Source organism: Rattus norvegicus, chromosome 1 (genome assembly GCF_021556685.1).
Source record: "Rattus norvegicus strain SHRSP/BbbUtx chromosome 1, alternate assembly SHRSP_T2T, whole genome shotgun sequence".
NCBI lineage: Eukaryota > Metazoa > Chordata > Mammalia > Rodentia > Muridae > Rattus > Rattus norvegicus.
In genome coordinates, this window is record NC_141534.1 from 199,850,412 (window position 1) to 199,872,283 (window position 21,872).

The window sequence follows — 21,872 nt, forward strand, 5'->3', positions numbered from 1 at the left end:
AAAGCAAGAGCTAGCTAAAAGTCACTCATGACCTCAGCTCCACAGAAAGTATACGGAAGCCATTCCAGACTCTGCCCTGGTACAAGGCAGAGGGGGGATCGTTTCAATAATGTAAGCAATTCTAGGAAAACAAAGGTGAAATAGATAAAACGAACTGTCATGGCCCAGAATTATTCTATTTAATAATTCTGGTAAAATCGGTAGAAAGTAATATTGAAGCAGCTGTTAAAAGGGAAACTAAAAAATTGACAGATTGGGGCCAGCAAGATGGCTCCAAAGGCAAGCATACTCGTCTGATGTTCTGAGTTTCAGACCTGCAACCCCAGGGTGAAAGGAGAGAACCAACTCCCAAAAGTTGTCCTCTGACCTTCACATGTGAGTGCAGTCGTGCCCATGCGTGCGCGCGCGCACACACACACACACACACAAAACATAGATAGATAGATGATAGATAGATAGATAGATAGATAGATAGATAGATAGATAATGATGGTGACGATGATAATGCGATACCATTTTTATTGAATGTATGAAGAGGGAGTGATTGCGTATTGACCATACTTATAAACAGTAAGGTAGGATCTCCCATAGCCAGAACCCAAAAGCACAGCCAAAAGTTTTTAAACTAATACTTATCAATATGTACACATTACTTATTAGTGCTTAAATTCCCCCAAGAAACAATTACAACCACTTGAAAGTCACCGCTCATCCCCTGTGCCAGTGGCGGTCTGAGGAGGGGTGGAATGTGGACTGCGCTGACAGAAGCCAGCTTCTCTATTACCACAGTCACCCTCTCAGCATTGACTTCTGGATCTTGCTTCTGGAAAAGATGTTTTAAAATGCACATTGGTTTTATAAAAGCAAACGAAAGACACACAGAAGTTGAGTGGGGAAAGAGGGAGCAGCTCCTACATTGCCTTCCACTCTACAGAGCAGCTCCTGCAGGCCGGGCATTATGAGAAGTGCTTTGCTCCGTGGCATTTCCGGAAAGCGACTCACTCTGCTGCATGAAACCACTGAACTGCGTCTCCCACTACCCTCAGCCACCTCTGTGCAGAAACATCTGGAAGCAAATTAAAAAGTCATAGCCGAATGACTGTAACTATTTAGCAATTCTAAGTTCTAATAGACTTACAGCTGCTATTCAGCAGACACAGCCCAGAGCTATTTATACACAAAACAGAGAGAAAGATAGTTAACATTTTAAAGTAGTTTTGAGAGGGGAAAAAATGAAAAGAAATGGTGACTTAACAGGTTCCCAACAAGATACTGCCTTTGGTGGTAGGTGGGGGATAACCCCCAAGCATTAGTGAGCCCTCTGATTAGTGCAGCTAAGTAGCCAATCTAAAGCCATAAAGTGGCATAAGGTGCCTGGGGCTGGAGAGATGGTGTCAGTTAAGAGCACTTGTTGCTCTTATAGAATCAGTTCCCAGCACCCATCTTGTTGTAGACTTACCACGGCCTATAACTCCACCTCCTGGGGAATCCAATCCCCCTCTCTAGCCCCTGAGGTCGCCTTCACACATGTGGAATACACAGTAAGACAGATATAAAAAAAATAAATCCTTAAAAAATAAACCAACATATTTTCAGATGTCTTTAAGCAAAACACCCTCTGCAATCCAAACTCTGGTCTCTGACGTCAACTAGAAAGAAGTGCTCAGTGATTTTGAAGCCACTTTTAAAAGCAATCAAAGAAGCCAGTGTGAATAGCCAGGGACCGAAACCGAAAACATGGCAGGAGAAACCCGATTAAATAAGCATGAATTGTTTTTTAAAATGAAGAAAGATGTCCATTGGGGAAAAAAATGAAAGAACGTTCATTTTCTAATTCAATTCAACTAAAATTACAGAACTGCTTTGGTCATTATAGTTGCAAGTGCATTAAATGAGTTTAATTCTCAAAAGGAGCAGTCAGTCACGAATGTGAGTGGGCTCCTTGTGCCCCACTGAGGGAGCACTGTGTGAACAGCCTCCAGGGTCCACACGGCCCAAGCCCTTGCTCTAATACATTGTCTGCTCCATCTCCAAGTAGAGAGGTTGTAATACTAGATTATCAGTATCAGAGGCTGGGTCTCGGCAACCCTACCCACATAGGCTCATCCAGCCACCCCCAATACCCAGACTAAGGAGGACAAAACACATAGAAAAGCAGAGAAAGGAATGTCGTTCAATGTGGCCACACTGGGAAGGGGGACAATAAAGAGGTCTACTGTCCTAGTTTCATTTCTGTTACTGTGATAAAATATCCTAATGAAAAGAAACATAAAAGAGCGGGGTTAGGGGGCAGGTTTCAGCTTACAGTTCCAAGTTACAGTCCATCATTGTAGGGAAGTCAAGGCAGAAACTTTAAACAGCTTGTCACATCACTTCCACAGTCCAGAGCAGACCAAGACAAAAGTATAAATGCTCGCTGGCTTGACTGCTATGCTCAGTTCAATTTCTCCACTCATAAAGTTAAGGAACCCCTACCTAGGGAATGGTGCCACCCACAGTGGGTTGGGTCTTTTTGTATTAATTAACTTAATTAAACCAAACACCCACAGATACAGTATTCCTATCCCTCATTTAGAGTCTCTTCCAGGTGATTCTAGTTTGTGTCTAGTTGACAAATAGGGCTAACCATGACTTTCAGTGACCACCCCATGTTTATCTTTGGGTTCCTGATATGATGTTTCAGGTTTAAACATGGGGTAAGAGCTATGTATAACTAAGCAGTGCTGGTAAAAATGTGGTCTTAAACATCATTAATTGATGTTTGTCTAGGCTCTAGCCTTTGCCTCAAGATATTCTGACAAGCTGTAATAGCTTTGTGAAACCTCTTTTAGGGAGACAAATTCCTCCTCTGACAGGCACCAGGCTTCAGCCTTTTCATTCTCCCAGGTCAACTCTCCTGGAAAATGACCAGTTTCTTTTGGTCCATTGTCTCAATGGCCTTGACATCCCAAGGGTACAAGGGGTCTCTAGGCTTATCTTCATTCCCTCCAGCATAGTTAGTCTGTCTATAAAACAGGATTGAAATAGAGACCCTAGGACAGGCCTGTTGGGTGGCTAGACAGTCCTTGTTTTAAATAATCTATAGACTGTCCATCATAGAAGAGAAGGTACTAGGGGAATAAACCAAATTCATTCCATTTTATGGCTGAACCAGCTACAACCTGTGACTCAATTTACTTCCTGCCAACAGGAAAACTTGGCCCATCTAGCCTGTTGACACGTGTTTTTTCAATGAGTCATCACCGTGGCTTAGACATTCATTCTATTTTTGGATTTTGCTTTTCCTTCAGCTATCGACCCATTTCCTTGGTTGAAGTTCATCTTTCCTATACATTTTATAGATCCACCTCTTTTGCAGTTAAGCTCCTGTAACTTACTTAATTCTCTATGCTATTTAGAAAGTCCCTATCATCTCCCTACTCTGGGCAGTGACGTAATCATTATTTCTATTTCTCTCTGTGTCTTCTCTTGTTCTGTCTCAGTCTGACTTCATCCATTACATTCTTCTTAGCATCTGCTTTTACCTTGGCTTTCCCTTTTAACTGATACAGTAAATGGTGTGTGTCTATGGGGGTAGATAGAGCATGACAGCTCAGTGCAAATATATAATGTGTGAAGATCGGATCTGAGCAAATGGCATGTCGGAAACCTCACAGGAAATTTGCTTTAATCAGACACATTTTAAAACCCTTTATACAAGCTATTTTAAAATATTCCATTAATTGCTGCTAACCTTGGTCATCCTACTCTCCTGTAGAACGTGTTCACAATGGAAGCTAGCTCCCTCTTCCTCTTTCTCCTCTTCTACCTCCTCTCTTTTTTTCTCCTCCTCCTCTTCTTCCTTTTCATCCTCCTCTTCTTCAGACAGGGTCTTGTATGGCCCAGGTCAGCCTCTAGTAGTCCTTAAATTCACAATGGAAGTTACTTCTGCTACTACTTATGTTTGAAGCTTTTGTGAGTGTTTGTGTGTGTGTGTGTGTGTGTGTGTGTGTGTGTGTGTGTGTGTGTGTGTGTGTCTGGGTGCATATGCGTGCACTATGTATAATGTGATGTCCTAAGAGGCCAGAGAGGGCATCAAATCTCCTGGAACTAGAGTTACAAGAGGCTGTGAGCTACCTGACATGGGTGCTGGGAACCAAACCCAGGTCCTCTGCCAGAACAGCAAGTACTTTTCAGCACTCATCCCGTCTCTGACCTCTTGTTCTGCTCCGTCTGATTTATTTTCCTCCTCCCCTTTCCATATAGTGAAGACTGGCCTCAAACACACTGTGTAGTCAAAGATGGTCTTGAACCCCTGATCCTCTGCCTTCACCTCCCAGATCTGGGATCCCAGGTGAGTACTATAGTGCCAAACCACCACAGACATTTCTTTGGAAGAAAATAAGAAGTGTGTGGCGGTCATTGTAATAAATACTCATTTGAATTTGCCAAGGGATTCATCATTGAAGATATTCAGTTCTGTTATTACCATAAAAATCCAAATTCCCCAAATTCCAGTGTTTTGGCACCTAGCACTCTGTCCCAGACTGCTGCTTGAAGCCAGATACACAACAAAATTCCTTTATGGGAACAGACGGATGGCATGCCTTGACTCAGAAATGAACCTCCCTGGGATTATTTTTGCCTCTGCAGCCCCCAGAACACAGCAGTCCCCAGAAAGGCCTTGTGAAGTTGCAGTTAGTTTCATATGGCCAGCCCGTTACCAGAAACCAACAGAGGCTAAGCACCATGAAACTGAGTCAGGGCTAAAGGATCAGGCCAGCTTCAGGATCAAAGGTCCAGCCATGGGCAGCCATGGGATGTACAGTAGGGAAACTGCAGAGAAATAGAGCTCCAGGCTCTTCCTTCCACGAAAAATGTGGTCTCCTAGCTAGGAGAGGTGAGGCTCTGGGTGTATTGACACCAAACCTTATGGAGCTGTCGAGCTACAGTATGAGGGATGAGTCCAGTCATGTGATTATTACACAAGGATAGAACTCATTCGGGGGCTGGCAAGATGGTTCAGCAGGTAAAGGTGCTTAGTGCCAAGTCCAATGACCCAAGCTCAATCCCCAGGACCTACATGGTGGAAGGAAAGCAGTAACTCTGCAGGTTGTCCCTGGCCTCACAGATTCATAAATAAATGAATGTAATACTGAAAAAAATCACAGTTCGGTAATATACACCTGACTTCTTGACCCAAGGGTACATAGACACTCTGTACCTTAGCCCACATATTGCTTCAAGTAAAAAAGATCAGATCCCACAACGGAACCCTAATATCTTCTTGAAGATGTTCTGTGAGCACCTTGAAAGCAGTGTTATAGCACTGATGCTGAGGCTTAACGTCTAGAGACACTCTGTTACAGGAAATGGAGGTAAATGGTCACTTGGGAGTCAACGTGTGTCAGACAAGACAGAGACCACCATGTGCCAAACTGTGTGACTAAGCTATCACAATGTAGAGGGTCGGTAACTATGGTGTGCCATGCTCTTCTTGTGACCTCAAAACATTGCCCCTTACATGCCAGCTCTGATCTGAGGCCAGCTTTCCTACCAGTGCAGGAGCTCTGGTGACATCCAGAGTCCCAGCCACATGATTTCAGGTGTTCCCTTCCTCTGTTCACATGCATATGTCAGCACTTGATAACTTTAACTTTAAAGCAGGAACCTCCTGGGGCTTGAGAGAAGGCTCAGCTGTCAAGAGCACGGACTGCTCTTTCAGAGGTCCTGAGTTCAATTCCTAGCAACCACATGGTGGCTCACAGCCATCTGTAATGGGATCTGATGCCCTCTTCTGGTGTGTCTGTAGATAACTACAGTGTACTCATATGCATAAAAATAAATGGGGGAAAAAAGAGCAGAGACCTCTAACCTTTTGGCTTCTCTGGGACATATTGGACAATGAAGTATTGTCTTGAGCCACATATTAAACCCAGAGGTGTCCAACCCACATGCAAGACACTATGATGAATGATTGCTGGCATTCATCTAGGCTCCACTGTTACCTGTGCCTTACTCAGTATAAAAGGGGCTGCTTGCCCCCTCCTCAATCTCTTGCTCCTGCCTCCCCATTCCCCTCCCCCTTCTCTCTCCCCATACTCATAGCTGGCTCCCCCTCCTCCTCCTCCCCTCCTCCTCTTCTTCCTCCTTCTTCTTCTCTCTCTCTCCCCTCTCTACTCTCTCCTCTCTCTCTCTCTCTCTCTCTCTCTCTCTCTCTCTCTCTCCTCTTTCTCTCTCTGTGCCTTTCTCGGTCTCTACTATCCCCTCAACTCCCCTCCCCATGCTCTGAATAAACCCTATTCTATACTATACTACCCATTGTGTGGCTGGTACCTCAAGGGAAAGGGATGCCTCAGCATGGGCACACCGATGCATCCCTTCCCCATCACCATACCACACCTCCACCACACATACCCCTTCCCTCTTCCTTTTTATAAAACACAGCAATGATAGTGTCATCTCTGAAGATCACACCCAAGAGCTATGCAGTTGAGTTACAAACAAAATTTCAAAAAAGAAAATCTTGTGTTTTAAGTAAGTTGATGATTTTGTGTTGGCCCCTAGTCAGAGCTCTCCTGGGCTACCTGTAGGCTCCAGGCTATGGGTGAGACAGTCCTCCTTAACATCTACAGGGTGAGACAGAAATTCAGCACTTGAAAATGACAATTGTGTTAACCTGCTTGGGCCTTTCCTGCTCTAGAAACACCTGATGCTTCAACAGTGGGACTAGTCACTTAGGCTGGGGTACCATAGTTTACCAGCTCCAGTAAAGCTCTTAAGAGAATTCAAAGGATGCTGTGGGGATGAGCCAGGTGGTGAGCCATTGTTAGATGCCTCACCTGAGCACCAGGTGTGGCACAGTGTGTGTTCCTAGCAAAACAGCCAACATCTTTATCAAGGTAGCTGTGCTTGCTTGCAAGAGACAATCTCAATGAAGCCAGTGCACTGTTGGCATTCTCTAGGAGAATTAAGGGACGGTTGGAAGATGGGAGGTGTGCACGGAAGAGCAAAGAATGCCAGCCACTCCCACAGTCAGTTGTATGCATTTCTAACCTGATTGCTTGTGACCTCAGTGGCATTACAATTATAAAGGCCAGGAAAGGTTAATGGAGGAGTATCCACCCCTGTGCCTGTAAGGAAGCTTTAATCCCTGCTTGGGGAAGGGCTTTTTGTAGTGCAGTTTCTTTGGGGTCCCCCATACTCCTGAAAGGATCCTCTCACCTATTGTCCTAGTTTGCTTTCTAAGGCTGTGATAAACATTACAATACATTTTTGCTAAGGCAGGTACCCAAGGCAGGAGCTTGAAGCAGAAACCAGCAGAGGGTCACTACTTACTGGCTTGCTTCCCCTGGCTCTCTCAGCAGCCTTTCTCATACAGCCAGGCCCATGTGCCCAGGGGTGGCACTGCCCATAGTGAGCTAGACACTTCCGCATCAATCAGCAATCAAAACCTGCCTACAGGCAAATGTGATGCAAGCAAGTCCTCAATTCTCAGGTATGTCTAGGTTTGTGCCAAGTTGATAAAAACAAACTCTGGCGCCATATTATGTAAGTAAGCCCAATAAAATCATTGGTTCCCCAGGGCAAATTTCATACTTTGGTTTGTTACTGAGACCTCAAGAAGAGGGGGTACGCAGTGTTTACATCTCTCAGGAAAGGAATCTTTGCAACATGAGGTTACTCCAAAGACTAACCATAGGCAAAAGATGACAGCAGATTTTAGAGACTGGTTCACAGGAGCTCGTTGAGACTATACTGCTCATTTCCAGGCAATCTGGGCCTCCTCTGGAGCAAAGGGGACCACTGCCTTCTGGGAAGTCAATGCCAAGTCCTGGGTGCCCTGGAGGGACAATCACTGGGATACTATGAGAGGCCAAACTTCCCCAGACTGATAACTGCTTCTCTTTTTCACATCTTTAGAAAATCTGGTCCCTATGTACTGATTGAAGACAAGCCCTGTTTCTTCATTAAACTTATACTATTAAATTCACAGGAAATGTTGCCAAAAAAAAAAAAAAGGAGTCTTAGGGTTGTTCCTGCTGACACACTGCAACAGGGGCATGCCAGTGAAAGCTCACTGTTTGCAAACTCTTGTGCAGCAAAACCCATGTTCCTGGGGAAAATCCCGTTCCAAAGACTCTATTCCAACTATTCTGTGCAACTCCCTGTGAACAGAAATTTCCAGAATGAAAGCCATAGCTATGTTAAAGATTCTTCAGGACTGATTAACCGATTCATATTTCCGGTGGTTGTGAAGAGCTGGAGTGTTCCAGGTCAAACTGTCTTGGGCTATCTTAATATCTGTTAAGTGCCCTTAACAGCAACTCACTGCCTACCTCGGTGTTTGATCTAACATCCTTGTGACTATGATGTAAATCCCTTTGGAATGTACCAATAGACCTCTAGAGTCTGCCAAGCCAAAGGCTAAGGATGCTGTCAGATAGTATGTGAGGCCTGCAGCAGAGCTTTTCCAGCTTTGCTGTCACCTACCTATCTAAAGTTCCCAGTGGTGTATTGAAAAAGTCCTTCCGTTCATTCTGTTACTATAACAACCTCATGAAACTTGTCATATTGGGATGTAACATTGGGAGGGACCTGAATCACTGTTCCATAGCCATTGTCACTCACATTTGGCCCCAGACTCACTCTCTCTCTCTCTCTCTCTCTCTCTCTCTCTCTCTCTCTCTCTCTGAAATAAAAACTGTATTGGCATTGATGTCTGTAATCACAAGACTGAAAACAATAAAAAATATTAGCACAGACATGCAACTCTGTAGACAGCTGACATAGGGCTAGAGAGACAGCTCAGCCGGTAAAGGGCTCATTGTGCACACATGAAGATTTAAGTTTGACCCCCCCCCAAACTCATAGAAAAGCTGGGTACACTCTAAAGCTTGTAATCCTAGCACTGGGATAGAGGAAACTAGTGGGATCTCTGGGAGATAACTGACTAGTCAACCTGGCCAAATCACTGAGTTCTAGGCCAGTGAGAGACCTTGTCTCCAAAAGATAGATAGCACCTGAAGAATACCACTCAAGGTTAACCTATGGCTTCCACATTCATACAGTATGTGTGCACTAGAGTGCATTTGTGCACAGTCACACACACACACACACACACACACACATGCACACACATACACACACACACAGTACAATAGTAGGTTTGATCTTTTGATCTTTGATCCTATGATATACAATGGAATGTCTGGGTGCTGCTGATTTCTGGAGGCAAGGAGAATAGTCATAAAGGAAGTGAGCAAGAAATGAAGATGTGCCCACCCTCAGCTAAAGGAAGAGAAAGCAAGGGACTGTACTGCCACAGACTCTGCATCCCCCTGCAGAGGATACTCCCATCAGGAGCAGTTACATGGTCCATCAAACCATCAGTACCTAATCAGTCCTCAGACTCATTGTTCCCCATCTGTGCATGGCAAGAGCCAGAGAGCTGAGACATTCAAACGCAGACTCTGTGACTATGCTGAGTGGGTGTCATTACTCCCTGAACATAATGCCATACTTACCGAATTCAGTACTAAGAGTAATGGAGAGCTGATCTAACATATTTGGGAGGATGTGGGAGGGTATGTAAAGAAAAAATCTATGAAGAACTTGGGTCCCCCATGACCTTTGGCCTCTTGATGCAATTCCCCATGGATGTCAAAGAAGGAAAACAAAAATCAAATGTAAAGCAAAGCTATGTCAGCACCAAGTGCTGTTACTCCATAGTGACCTCACTCCTGCACCTGCCAGCAAATTTGTCCAGGGAAGATTCTGGAAATAAGGACATGTTAGGCTGCAAGAGTGTCAGCACAAAGAAGGGATGGAAGAGAGGTACTGGGTGCCTCATCCCTGCAGATGTCACACCTAGACCACCCCTAGAAGCTCAGACAACTTTATAGCATCATCAGGAGCAACCATTTGAGGATTCAAGCAGCTTAGATTCATAAGCTGCCTCTTCTGGGAAATCTTAGCTGTGTCCCTCCAAGCTCTATGCATTTGCTTTGTATAAGTCAAGAGAGTCGATAACGGTACTTGTCTGTGCTGTTCGTGTTAAATTAAATAATGCATAAAAAGCATCGAGTGAGGTGCTGACAGCTCTAGGAGGTAATGCGGCTCTCCCTCTGCTGGGGACCAGAATATCATGAGTACAGTGAGTGAACAGGGCCTTTCCTCATGCTATTTTTGAACTAGGCTAGAGCAGATAGCCCTCCACAAGGGAGCACATGGATTCTAAGGAATATGAATGAGGCCTCTGAGAATCACCAGAGGTAATTCTTCATTTTTATCCTCTGTAGTTACCACCACACTATGACCACAGCCAGTTTGAGTATCACAGTCTGTAAGCTGTGCATACTGTGGCCCAGATCGTGAACCCGTGTGTACCTGCAGAGACCTGGGCCAGGGAAGGACTAGACAAAACTTGCTCAAATCCTGATGCAAAAGAAGATGGACTGAAATACAACTTCTAATTCTGATACTTTGGTGCTTCTCACACTTAAAATCCCATTAGCTTGACACGCCTACAAAATACTCATATGTGAGACAAGATGTGGTTATTTTTAAATCATGGTTCTAATTGTTGTGTGGGGGTGATATATTCTTGGAGCATGGGCTTTAATTGTGCACCTGGATCTGTCAAATCGTGATGCTTGCGGCGCTAGTTCCAGAAGGTAGGAACTGTAAGGATCGCCCTGACCTAGCCAGCAAGTTGCCTGTGCAGGCCTTATCAAAGCCCACACACAGTGGATTGGGAAGAGAACTCACATAAGCATGAAGACCTGAGTGATCCCTACTACCACATTTTATTAAGTACTGGGAAGGTAGGAATGGGGGAAATTTCTGGGGTTTGCTGGTCAATCAGCCTATCCAATCCATGAACTCTAAGTTCAATGAAATAGCCTGTCTCAAAAAACATGTAAGGTACAGGGTGACTGGGGAAGATACTCAGTGTTGACTTCTGGCCTTCACACGCATGTGCATAGGTATCCCTACTTACATATGCATACACACAACACATACATAAAACATGCTTATGTGCTGGGAGCCATGATCTATCTTCTCTGATCAACCCCAAAAAGAGATTGCATCATGGCCTGACTGTGAATTGTCCCCTAGGATCATGTATTTGAATACTTGATCTCCAGTTGGTGTTACTGGAAAGGGAATTATGGAAGGCTTTGAGGATTCTAGGGCAACCTAGTTTCCAGTCCTGCCCTTACTTCTGGATCCACCAAGATATGAATAGGCATGCCCAAGAACCCGTTGCCATGGACCAACCTAACAACTCTAATTGAACGCCTTCCCCACACCATGATGACTATATGTCCTAAACAGTGGGTCAAAATAAACTTCTTTGCCTTTAAGGGTTAGAACAGCTACTCTGTAACATTAGTTCTAGAGATTTCCTCAGAAGAAGGCTCCAGGGTAAACAATTTACCACCTCAGAAAAGAAAAATCCCCAGGGAGACAAACAGCACTTATGTGATCCAACCCCCTCCTTTCTCTGTCCTCACTACAGTTGGTAGAGTGGGCCTCTGCCCGGCATTTATGGAAGAGATCTTGGCTGTTCTCTGGGCTACACCTCTCAAGCATGAAAGACAAAATAGACAGAAAGACCAGAAGGTAGACTGTCCCCTGAAGGGGATTGATGCATGGCCCAGAGATGGTAAGACAAGGCCACATTCCAGCTAAGTCTCTGATGACATCCTCTGTGCTCCCCATGCATTGTTGCGCATTTTTGGTCTCTGAAGCATTCACAAGCCTAGCATTCACTAGATCCACCTCCTGTGGAACTCATGCTCAAGAACTGGGCTTCTTTGTAAGAAACAAAAATATGGCAGCTAAGTTGATTGATAATTTGATGGAATCTAGAATCACCTAGAAACAGCATGCCTGTGAAGGATTGGTGAACTGGGATGGGAAGACCTACCCTAAATGCAGACAGCACTAGTCTGAGGACTGAGTTCTCAATGGAATAAAAATCAGAAGAGAACTGGGCCCCAGCATTCAGCTCGCTGCTTCCTGATGGTGGACAGGTTGTTACCAGCTGCTTCAAGCTCCTGTAATTTCCTCACCATGATGGAGTCTACACTTGAACCCTGAGCAGAAAAACTCCCAGCAAAAAGAAGAGCAATTACTGCACCAAGAAAGGATTACAGATGCTCCCTCAGAGGTCTGGAGTTATCCGCAGGGACCTAGGACTCTGGAGATCAGGTAGTGGTCTCCCCTGGTCAATTACTAAGAGTTAACCTTTACCTTCTTAAAACATACAAAAGGGCTTTGTTTTATTATAGTGTACCCCCCCCCACCTCCAACTTTTTCACTGCCCTATCCAAATGTTTCTTTCTTAGCAGCTTCTAAAGCCGATTTTTAAAAAAGACCTGGCAATTAAAGAGTCCTCTAAAAGAAAGGAACGGAGTCAGAAGAGGAGTGTTCAGGGTTGCACAGAAGAAGGGCCCAGCCCAGCAGGGGACCTCACAGAAGAAGGCGCTAAGAGCCAGTGGAGGCTGCCATATGCCTGGCTCTCCTCAAGTCTCCAAACATACAGTGCTGCCTACACCTGGATTGAGCCAAGTGTAACATTACATACACCTGAATGTAGGAGAACAGTGGTGCATTGTCACAGAAGCTGAGTCCTACAGGAGTGAGGACCAGCCCATGACTCAGTGGGATTACCATTGCTTTGAGTGGTATAGAGACAGCCCTTCAGGCAAGAAAAGTCCTGTTGTCATGAATTGAATGGCTTGTGGAGGTGTGCAGGGGAAGCTCAGCAGAGGGAGAGAGGGAGAGAGGGAGAGAGGGAGAGAGAGAGAGAGAGAGAGAGAGAGAGAGAGAGAGAGAGAGAACCAAGGACCAAGGACCAAGATTACAATATTACCTCAGAGAGAAGGACACATGTGACCTCCCCATCCTGAGAGACAGTGAGGAGCTATGGAACTGTCTGGATGATTCAAGTAGGCCTGGTGATTGCTAAGGAGGAGAGGGATGATGAGCCTGTCTCCCTGCTAGGTGATGGACTTCTCAGCCATGTCCGTGCCTGTTTGTACACTTCATTCTGCTCTTACCATTTCTAGACAGAGGGCACCCAAAAGGAAGTCCTTATCTCATTGACCCTACTTTCTATCTGGAGAAGCCCCATCCTCTGCACACAGGCCTGTTCTGCAATGCACCTTCATTTTGAGAACTAGCTAACACCCTTCAAATGTCATGCACTTACCAATCCAGGCTCAAGGGGAACCCTCCCTGTGTCTGTGACCAGAGCAATCAGTGGTGTGACCAGAATGCATCTAAGAGACTAGTACCTGGATGTTGAGTCTCCCACGATGGGCTCCCAGACCATAACGCTTTGTTGTGGAAGCATGTAGCTGGAAGTCTGTGATTTTTAATGTTTCCAGACCAAGAGGTGGACAACCTGGGAAGAACAAGGCTTGTTAGAAACAAAGACAAAGGAAAACAGAAGCTTTTCAGAAGTGGCCATGTGCTTTCTTCCCCCAATGAGCTCCCAAGCCATCGGCATGGCCCCTTGCCTTGTCACCCCATGTTTCAGACAGATTAGATCAGTGCAACCATGCATGGCTCCCTGGTTCTCTGTCACTAGTATCTTGCTTTCTGAATATTTGGGCTCTCAGATACCTTCTCTGCTGCTGGCCTTGCTGCCTTTTGATGTTAAGGCCCCTCAGTCAGAGAATGACACTGGGTAGAAATCTAACAATGCCATGCTTGAGCTCTGAAAATTAATCAGGACTTGTTGATTTTGCTTCAGCAACTTCTGGCCTCTGTGGTGCATGGTAATGAGCAGAGCAACATAAATAGAAACCATCTATTGTCTTCTTTCTTGGCAGATTGTATGGCCATGAGAATAGCTCCTGAGCACAGCTTGACCCTGGAATTAATCCCAGCCTGCAACTGCCCAAGTCTAGACTATCATTCCCCACTCATGACAGCAGTGATGGCAGCTGGGCCTGGACCCCAGGTCTCCCAGGCTGGACTACTACTCTCTCATCCACTGACCTGCCATCATGTAATGAGGCACAGCATGTAGTCATGTAGTGACAGAGCATCCTTACCATCTGACTTGAAGAAGAAAAACTACCTTCAAGTAGGAGTGAATCAAGTCTATTTCCCCCAGAAATATCAGACAACTTCAAACACCAGACGACATGGTCATTGAGGAACTAGAAGTGTCCTATAATCAAAGGCACTCTGGGAACATGTATGTAAACTCAGCAAAAGACTGTGGGAGCCTCGGGTTGGAGAGGTCTAGTAGGGTGATAGCGACTTGGTGGGTACCTGTATGAGAAGGTCCACTCATGCTCCACAGACAGACAAGTTCATACCCGCCAGGAACCAAGTCACCACGTTGTCCTCCTTCAACCTCTCAAAGTGGAAACTGGCACATTGAGACCTGAGGCAAGTCACCAAGAGGTGCCAGCTACCAGCAGAACCTCATAATGGATCTAGCCCCCAGAGTCTAAGCTCCAGCTGATAAAGGGCACTGTGCATCCTTGGGCCTGATAACACCCTCTGCGAAGGGGGGGTTTCCTGGGTTGATAACGGACAGTAGCCATCTTCTGGCTCCTGCCACAGTGGGGAGCATAACAGATGAGGCCTGCTGTTCTGTTGACACAGCGCAGGAAGACAGGTCAACTTCCCATGACCAGTTGTTATATGGCTTCTGGGAAATGGTCTTGTAGCAGGGGGCTGGTGAGTCACGTACTGATAGAGCATTGGTGAAGGCTGGTGATGTGAGCAAGAGTAGCACACAGTAAAGAGAGATGTGATAAGAGGCCACACGGCGAATGGGGAGTGGGTGTGCAATGCACTTAGAGGGCATGTAAGGCTGCAAGGGGCACATGACTGAGGCCCTTTCAGTGATCTGAGGAAATGTTAATTAGGAAGGGGGTGTCTGTGAAGGCAGACCCATAACTTCCTAACATCTTAGTTTGGGTTTTACTGCTGTGAGCAGATACCATGACCAAGGCAACTCTTATGAAAAACAACATTTAATTGGGGCTGGTTTACAGGTTCAGAGGTTCAGTCCAATATCATCAAGATGGGAACATGGCAAAATCCAGGAAGCCATGGCACTAGAGGAGCCAAGAGTTCTGCTTCTTGTTCCGAAGGCAAACAGGAGAAGACTGTCTGCAGGCAGCTAGGAGAAGGGTCTCAATGCCCACCTCCACAGTGACACACTTCCTTCAACAAGGTCACACCTCTTAATAGTGCCAATCCTTGGGCCAAGCAAATTCAAATCACACAGCACTCAGGATCTACAGTAACCATGAACCCTCTGCTTCACAAGGTTTTGCCCCTCCACCTTCCAGGTCCAGATCTGATTCATGTGGGTGGCATGTCTTTGATATCAAGGGTTAAGTGAGTACTTCTCCATTCTGCCTACCAGGAACTAATGAAGTTTATGTCTTATAAATGAGCAAGGTTGTCCCACAAGCTCTTCTGAAATTCATAATGCTTGCCTCCTATGCTGGGCATCACTGTGGACCTGCTCGGGTCTGTGGCATCTTCGTGTAATCAGGTCACAAATGCAAACAGTAGCCACTGTCATTTGTGAGACTATTTCAGAGCCACAGAGACACCATTCCAGCCACCACTAACCAGAACATGGAGAATTCCATTACCTCATCTAGCCCTGCAACCTCCATTTCTGTCATTTATAGTCAGACAGGCAGATGCACAGGTAGACAGCCAGATGGACAGATAGCTCAGCACACCAAAATGATCGCTATTCAAAGCATTTCTTCTAGAGAAAGAAAACATCCCCTACATATATAAATATTTTAGTTCAAAAAGGAACTATTTGAATAAAGTTAAATATCTATTAAAATTGCTTCCCTGGTGAGAAATCCCCATTAAAATGCAGGAGGTGCAGAAAGGCATGCCTATAAGTGGGTATGTCATGAACACACATCCACTGTGACTCCAAAGTTCGATCCCTGCCCTCTGGAGTGGGCTAGGCCACTTATATATCCCTGGCAACAATGGAGTTTCATGTGAGTTACAACTATCTTTGTGCACTCCTACAGGAGTATCACAAAAGAAACCAAAATTTTCTGCTCCCTTTATCCATAAAACTGCTGTGCAGTGACTTTGGTGTGAGCCCAAAAAACACACGGGCTCTTCCAGCTCATAGATCATCCATGAGCCCAGCACTCTAACACTGGGGCTTTTTCCTTATTAGAAGGTGCTATCTTTAGATGGTTTTGTTTGGAAGCTTTTCCTGTCATCCATGCCGAAGTAGCTATCAATGGATCTGCCCTAAGAGAATGCAATGCCCTTGAAAGGCAAAGACGAAGATAGAGACCATGTGCTTGGCTGAAGGAAACCAACTGGGTCTCATTAAACAAAGAAGCATCACTAGAGAGACAGCAGGGACAGAGTAGGACAAGGCCATGGCCCCATCAGCCAAGTAGCACAAGCCATATTCAGTGCTGCCAGAGGAAGGGACAGACTCTAGGGTGACCCCAGCACCTCATCATTCCTGTGCAGTCTCCACCTAGCCACCTGCCTGGCCACTGGGACTTGCATGCAATGGGTTGAGAAAGTGTAACAGAAGCTAGATGCGAGTTCACAGCCACTGCAGTGCCTGGGACAAGCATGTGCAGTCCCCTGTCCAGTACTGAGGGTTAATCTAGGTCAAGTGTAGGTCAAGGGTCACAGAGATACAGCAAAGCAGTCAATCTCATGCAGAAAGTTTCTACTGCATCAATTAACCACTCTTATTTGTGACTACCTCACTCTTTACCTTCCATCAATAATTACTGTAATTGCCTTCCTGGGAGTTCCAGGAAAAAAAAGAAAAAACCAAAGCCTGGTGGCAACTGATTCCCTGCTTGACACAGGACAATATGGTCTCCAGCACAAGGCACTATGAGGCTCAAGACAGACACCATCTGCTGTAAGGGCCCCATTTCTCTAAACAACATTTGAAAACTTATTTTAGAGCCAGTGTGATGGCTCTAAAGGTACTTGCCAACATGCCTAACAACCCAAGTTCAATATCAGGGATGCAGAAAGAAAAGAGAACCAACTGCTACAAAGTTGTTCTCTGGACCCCTCTTGTATACTGTGGCATATACTGGCACTGCAGCACCCACATGCCCCCATTACACACACACACACACACACACACACACACACACACACACACACACACACACTACATGAAAAATTTTTAAATATTTGTAAATTAAGAAAAGCTTAAATCTAGACTGGTTTAAAACTTAAGTCTAACTGGTTTAATGTTTAAACCTCTCTCCCACATTCCTTTATACAAAGATCAATAAGGCGACAACTCTGGGCTATAGTTATGTAGTCACATATTTTCTGGTGAAAGTTCCTAGGTCCGTCTCAATATATATACTGAAAGTCTGGCATAGAAAGTCTGTTAGAAAAAGAAGTTTCTGGCACTAAAAATGAAAAGGTAAGAGCTAGGAAAATTATCTTTTGACTTTTAGACTTTAAATTAATTTAAAGTTTAGAATACTAAAACGTCCTCCACACTGCATACTTAACCCTGACACATTTCAGTATTTCTTGCCTGATTCATTTTCCTCCTCTTGATTATTCCCTAAGAACATTCTCAATATTTCCAGAAGAGCTAGTGGGTGTTCAGAGTCAGCAGAGAGATCCTCCTCCCACCCTGCACTTGCAGGGTCCTCTGCACTGGAGAAAAAGATGAAGAAGGTAATTAAGGTATCACCCTAAATTTATTCCCACACAGAGGAATGGTGGGAGGCCATGAAAATGAACATAACAATATGGGGACTGAACAGCCATGAGGGCCAGAGAGGAGCCCATGTCACCACAACACATCAAGCTATCTGAGATCCCCAGTCCTGCATAGGGCGACAGGTGGTTCCTCTGTCCTGTGCCAGAGGCCAAGAAAAAACTAGAGAAGACTACAAAGGAGCAACTGGCAACTTCCTTGGAGCCAACCCTCAAGGCTTCTATTCGTCCCTGAAATGACATCTTCAGGACTTCAGACTGTGCTCTGGGTTTTAGATTCCAGCCACAGTGAGGAAAGCCTCTAACAGAAAACCCCAAGGCAGTTTCTCTAGAGCAATGGAACCCTAGGAAAAGCCATACCATGAATGGAGGGGCTTCAAATGCACATGCAACTCCTTAAGATCTAGAACACAGAAGAGCAGAGCAAACAATTGCATTTCAGCTATTGTTCTTGGCTTGTCTGCAGCTATGTGAGATAACCCAGAAATGACTCACATCTACAGAGGGCTGAATAAAAAGAAATCATAAACATGTTACCAGCTAAACTATCCATTGACAGCCAAGGGACACTTTCAAATATATGAGTACTTGGAGAATGTACATGTTTCTACCACAACCAAAAATCATGGCTGGGAACTATAAAGAGTCAGAGTTAAGTAGGCACAATGGTGTATACACCCTGGAGATGGTGAGACTGAGGATCATGCTAACCAAAGAGCTGCAAACATACAAGCAAAGCAAGAACAAGATGTTACAATGTCTATTTATATTGTCAAGGAAATACCTGCCCTGCCAATACAATATTATCTTCCATCAGTGAGGGTGCTCCTACATCCTTCAAGAAACACTACAGAGGGAGACAGGAATGTAGTTGTACTGGTGATGGGTAAAAGTGTTTCTAAGATTAAGTATCTGAAACCAGTGTTGGAACTGTTTATATTTTGTTACAGCAACAAGCCCTGAGATAACTACTATGTATTAAGGCATCAGATGTAAAAGACTTGAGTGCTTGCCCAACAGACATGAAGCCCTGGGTTTGATTCCTAGCACTGCATAAAATCATATTTAAAAGAAAAACTAAAATAATGGATGGATTGTGTTTCAAATCCCTTAGAATCCAAGCACTCTGAATGTGGAGGCAGGAGAATAAGGCATTTAAGGTCATCCTCAAATATACAGGCCAACCAGGGTTTCATGAGATTTGGCTTAAAAATGTTTCTGAAACAAACAGGAAACCCATTCACTGCCCTTTATGCCTCCTCAGTATCTCCACATTCTGGTAAACTCTGCTCCACAACCACACTGTAGCAAGGACCTATTCCCCACAAACCTGTGCCCTGGGCCAGCAGCCACTACAACAACCTGAGGACAAACTCTACTCTGCCATAAAATCATGCGTGTCTCTGACCATCAAACTGAGTTTCTCCCATTATTTAAAATAGGCTCGAATCCCAAGAAGCATGTGGGTGGGAGAACATGGAAAAAAGTGTGAAAAAAAGTCTTCAGGGAAATATTAATTAGAGATCTGAGATGTGTCACAATCTGGAGAAGACTGGCAGTCATCAGGGATGGAGCCACTTTCTCATAAGGCATACAGCTCTTGGAACATCCTGTGCTAAATGAAGCTCCGTCTCCCAGCTTCACTCCATCCATGGACGGTGGAGATGGAACCCCCGGCCTCTGGACACACTTCATTAGATCTGTGCCTTTCTAACATTCTTTGCACAGAGGTCACTGTACAGCACTGAAGACTAAGACCCTGGTGTAGCTTTATCAATCCCTAAGGTTCTTGCCACCTCCACCAAGCTATGTATGAGAATAAATTTTAATTATCAACTTGACAAAGTCTAGAATTACCTCATAAAAGAATCTCAATGAAGGATTGTCTAAATCAGATTGGTTGATGGATGTGACTGTAATAGACTTTCTTTCCATTTTTTAAAGATTTATCTATCTGTTTTATGTAAGTACACTATCACTCTCTTCAGGCACACCAAAAGAGAGCATTGGATTCCACTGAAGGTCGTTGTGAACCACCATGCCGTTGCTGGGAATTGAACTCAGGACCTCTAGAAGAACAGTCCATGCACTTAACTGCTGAACCATCTCTTTATCCCCAAAGTAGATTTTCTTAATTTCTTAAATGAGGTGGGACGATCCTCCCTGAATGTGGACAGATTCACTTCATTGATTGGGCCTTGAAGTAGATTAGAGTCAAAAAGGGCAAGCTGAGCTCTCAGGCATGCATGCTCTCTGCTCTTGGCTGTGGATGTGATGTGGCCAGTTACCTAAAACTCCTACTGCTATGGTAGCCTACAGTAATGGACTGTAACAGAGCTGAAACAACCCCTTTCTCCCCTAAGTTGTTTTTGGCAGGGTGTTTTATCACAGCAACAGGAATGAAACTAGAACATTCTGTATATCGGTTGTTGAACAAATTCCAACAGTAGCTATTGCCTTTAATGTCAGGGGCAACTTTGCACACCAGAGAGTATAGAAAATAGAATATATAGCACATGAACTTTGACCTGGGGGCACCAACCCCAAACTCTACTCCCTATGCCACAAAAACCCCAGGGTACTGTTGGGAAGGCCAAATCTTGAAAAGTATGTTAAATCTACGAGCGATAGGTTAATGTGCAAGCAATTCCCTATGAATCATCCACTCTGGACAACTTGCCATTTAACCTTCCCAATGTCCACAAACCCATCTTCCCATAAACAAACTGAGGCTTGGAGAGGCCAGACTGACTGAAACAATCACCAAGGGTCCAAGTTCAGTTTGAAAATCAGCTGAGACGGGAGGTCCTAAGTATACTCTTTGTGCTCCCCCATTTGAGTTGAAAGTTCCAAAGTAATATACCAATGCTTTGGTGGCATTACGGCAGGGAGGTTCATATCATCAAAAGGCCTGGAAGTGGGAAAGTGATTGCTCACTGCCTGCCACTAACAAAGCTGAGTATTTTTGAAGAGATGGGAGGAAAGTTGCTCCCGGGAATAAGCTTCTATCTCTCTTGAATTGTTGTTTTCATTGCTACCTATAAATCCAATAGGATTCACTTAAGGAACTCTTTCCTTTGCCTTTCTGAACTTGACATTCGTTCCAACCAATGAAGAGCTTGGAGGCTGTTTCCAATCATGCTGAGATTGCTTGCAGTGGCTCACTGTCTGACTCAGACACCAAGAGCTGCTCTAAAGGGCGTGGGAGTCTCTCAGGGTCTTGGGAAGTCTGTGAGCTAATCTTGGTCTTATCTAATCACCCTTGGAAAGCTCTTTAATCCTCAATATGACAAAAAGACCCCAAGGACATGCCCCACTGAGGTGCAGGGACAGAAAAACTAAATGGTCCAGCCCAAGGACCAAAACCTTTGGAAGAACCTAGAAAAATGGATGCCTTCATTCCACCTAGATCAATGACAGCAGCTCTCAAGAGAGTCTTCTCCGGAACCTCAAGCAGTCCCCGAGATTCTGGCTAGCATCTTTCACCTAGTCAGTAAAGAGAGTCCGGAGAGTTTCTTTCCCAGACAGTGAGAGTTCAACAATGGAAAAAATCTCAGAGAACTGGGAGGCAAGCCCAAGCCTGGAGTCCATGGAGTCTGCCCCAGGAGGCTTCAGCCTCAAAGGACCTGGCCACTTAGCTTCTCCCTGGATGCCCAGTTTAATGGCTACCTCGTCTGAAAAGCTTCCCACACTCCATTACCAACCATTCTATTTAGCCTACTCTCCCCCACTTTGGGGCCAAACTCCTAATGAAAGCTCCCCTGTGTCATAGAATAGACTGCCTCCCTGGAGAGGCTGAGAACCTCAACCACCAGTCAAAGTGAATGCCTGATGTCTAACCAATGCTTCCCAAGCACGTGAGTGACGCGTATCTGAAGCTACTATGGCTGATAACCACTGTCTGTGAATCCTCAAGGGAAATTGGTATTTTTATTCATATGTTGCTAATAAAAAAGACCCCAGAAGGTGATTACTAGTTCAAGACAGACTGCTTGTCACCTCCATGAATAGTACCGAATCCACAGTCTCCCCAGGCTATTACTTACTTCAAGTTTCTATCATATCAGATAATTTCGGTGCCTATCGGTGGAAGGTAGAGAAGAATGTCTCCAAGACCTTGGGGAAGGCAAAGATAAAATTAAACG

The 21,872-nt window shown here is 44.9% G+C and overlaps 1 protein-coding gene across 4 annotated transcripts in view; it reads right to left on the reverse strand.

Moving 5' to 3' along the window:
* Cpxm2 (carboxypeptidase X (M14 family), member 2) overlaps window positions 1-21,872 on the reverse strand; it is a 110,427-nt gene that overhangs the window by 69,775 nt on the left and 18,780 nt on the right. For all 4 annotated transcript variants that reach the window (XR_015687179.1, NM_001106306.1, XM_087659841.1 and 1 more), the window contains 1 exon segment: window positions 13,287-13,396. Coding sequence is in view for 3 of the 4 variants with exons in the window: in NM_001106306.1 (NP_001099776.1) it covers window positions 13,287-13,396 (110 nt within the window). In the remaining variant the exon portion in view is untranslated.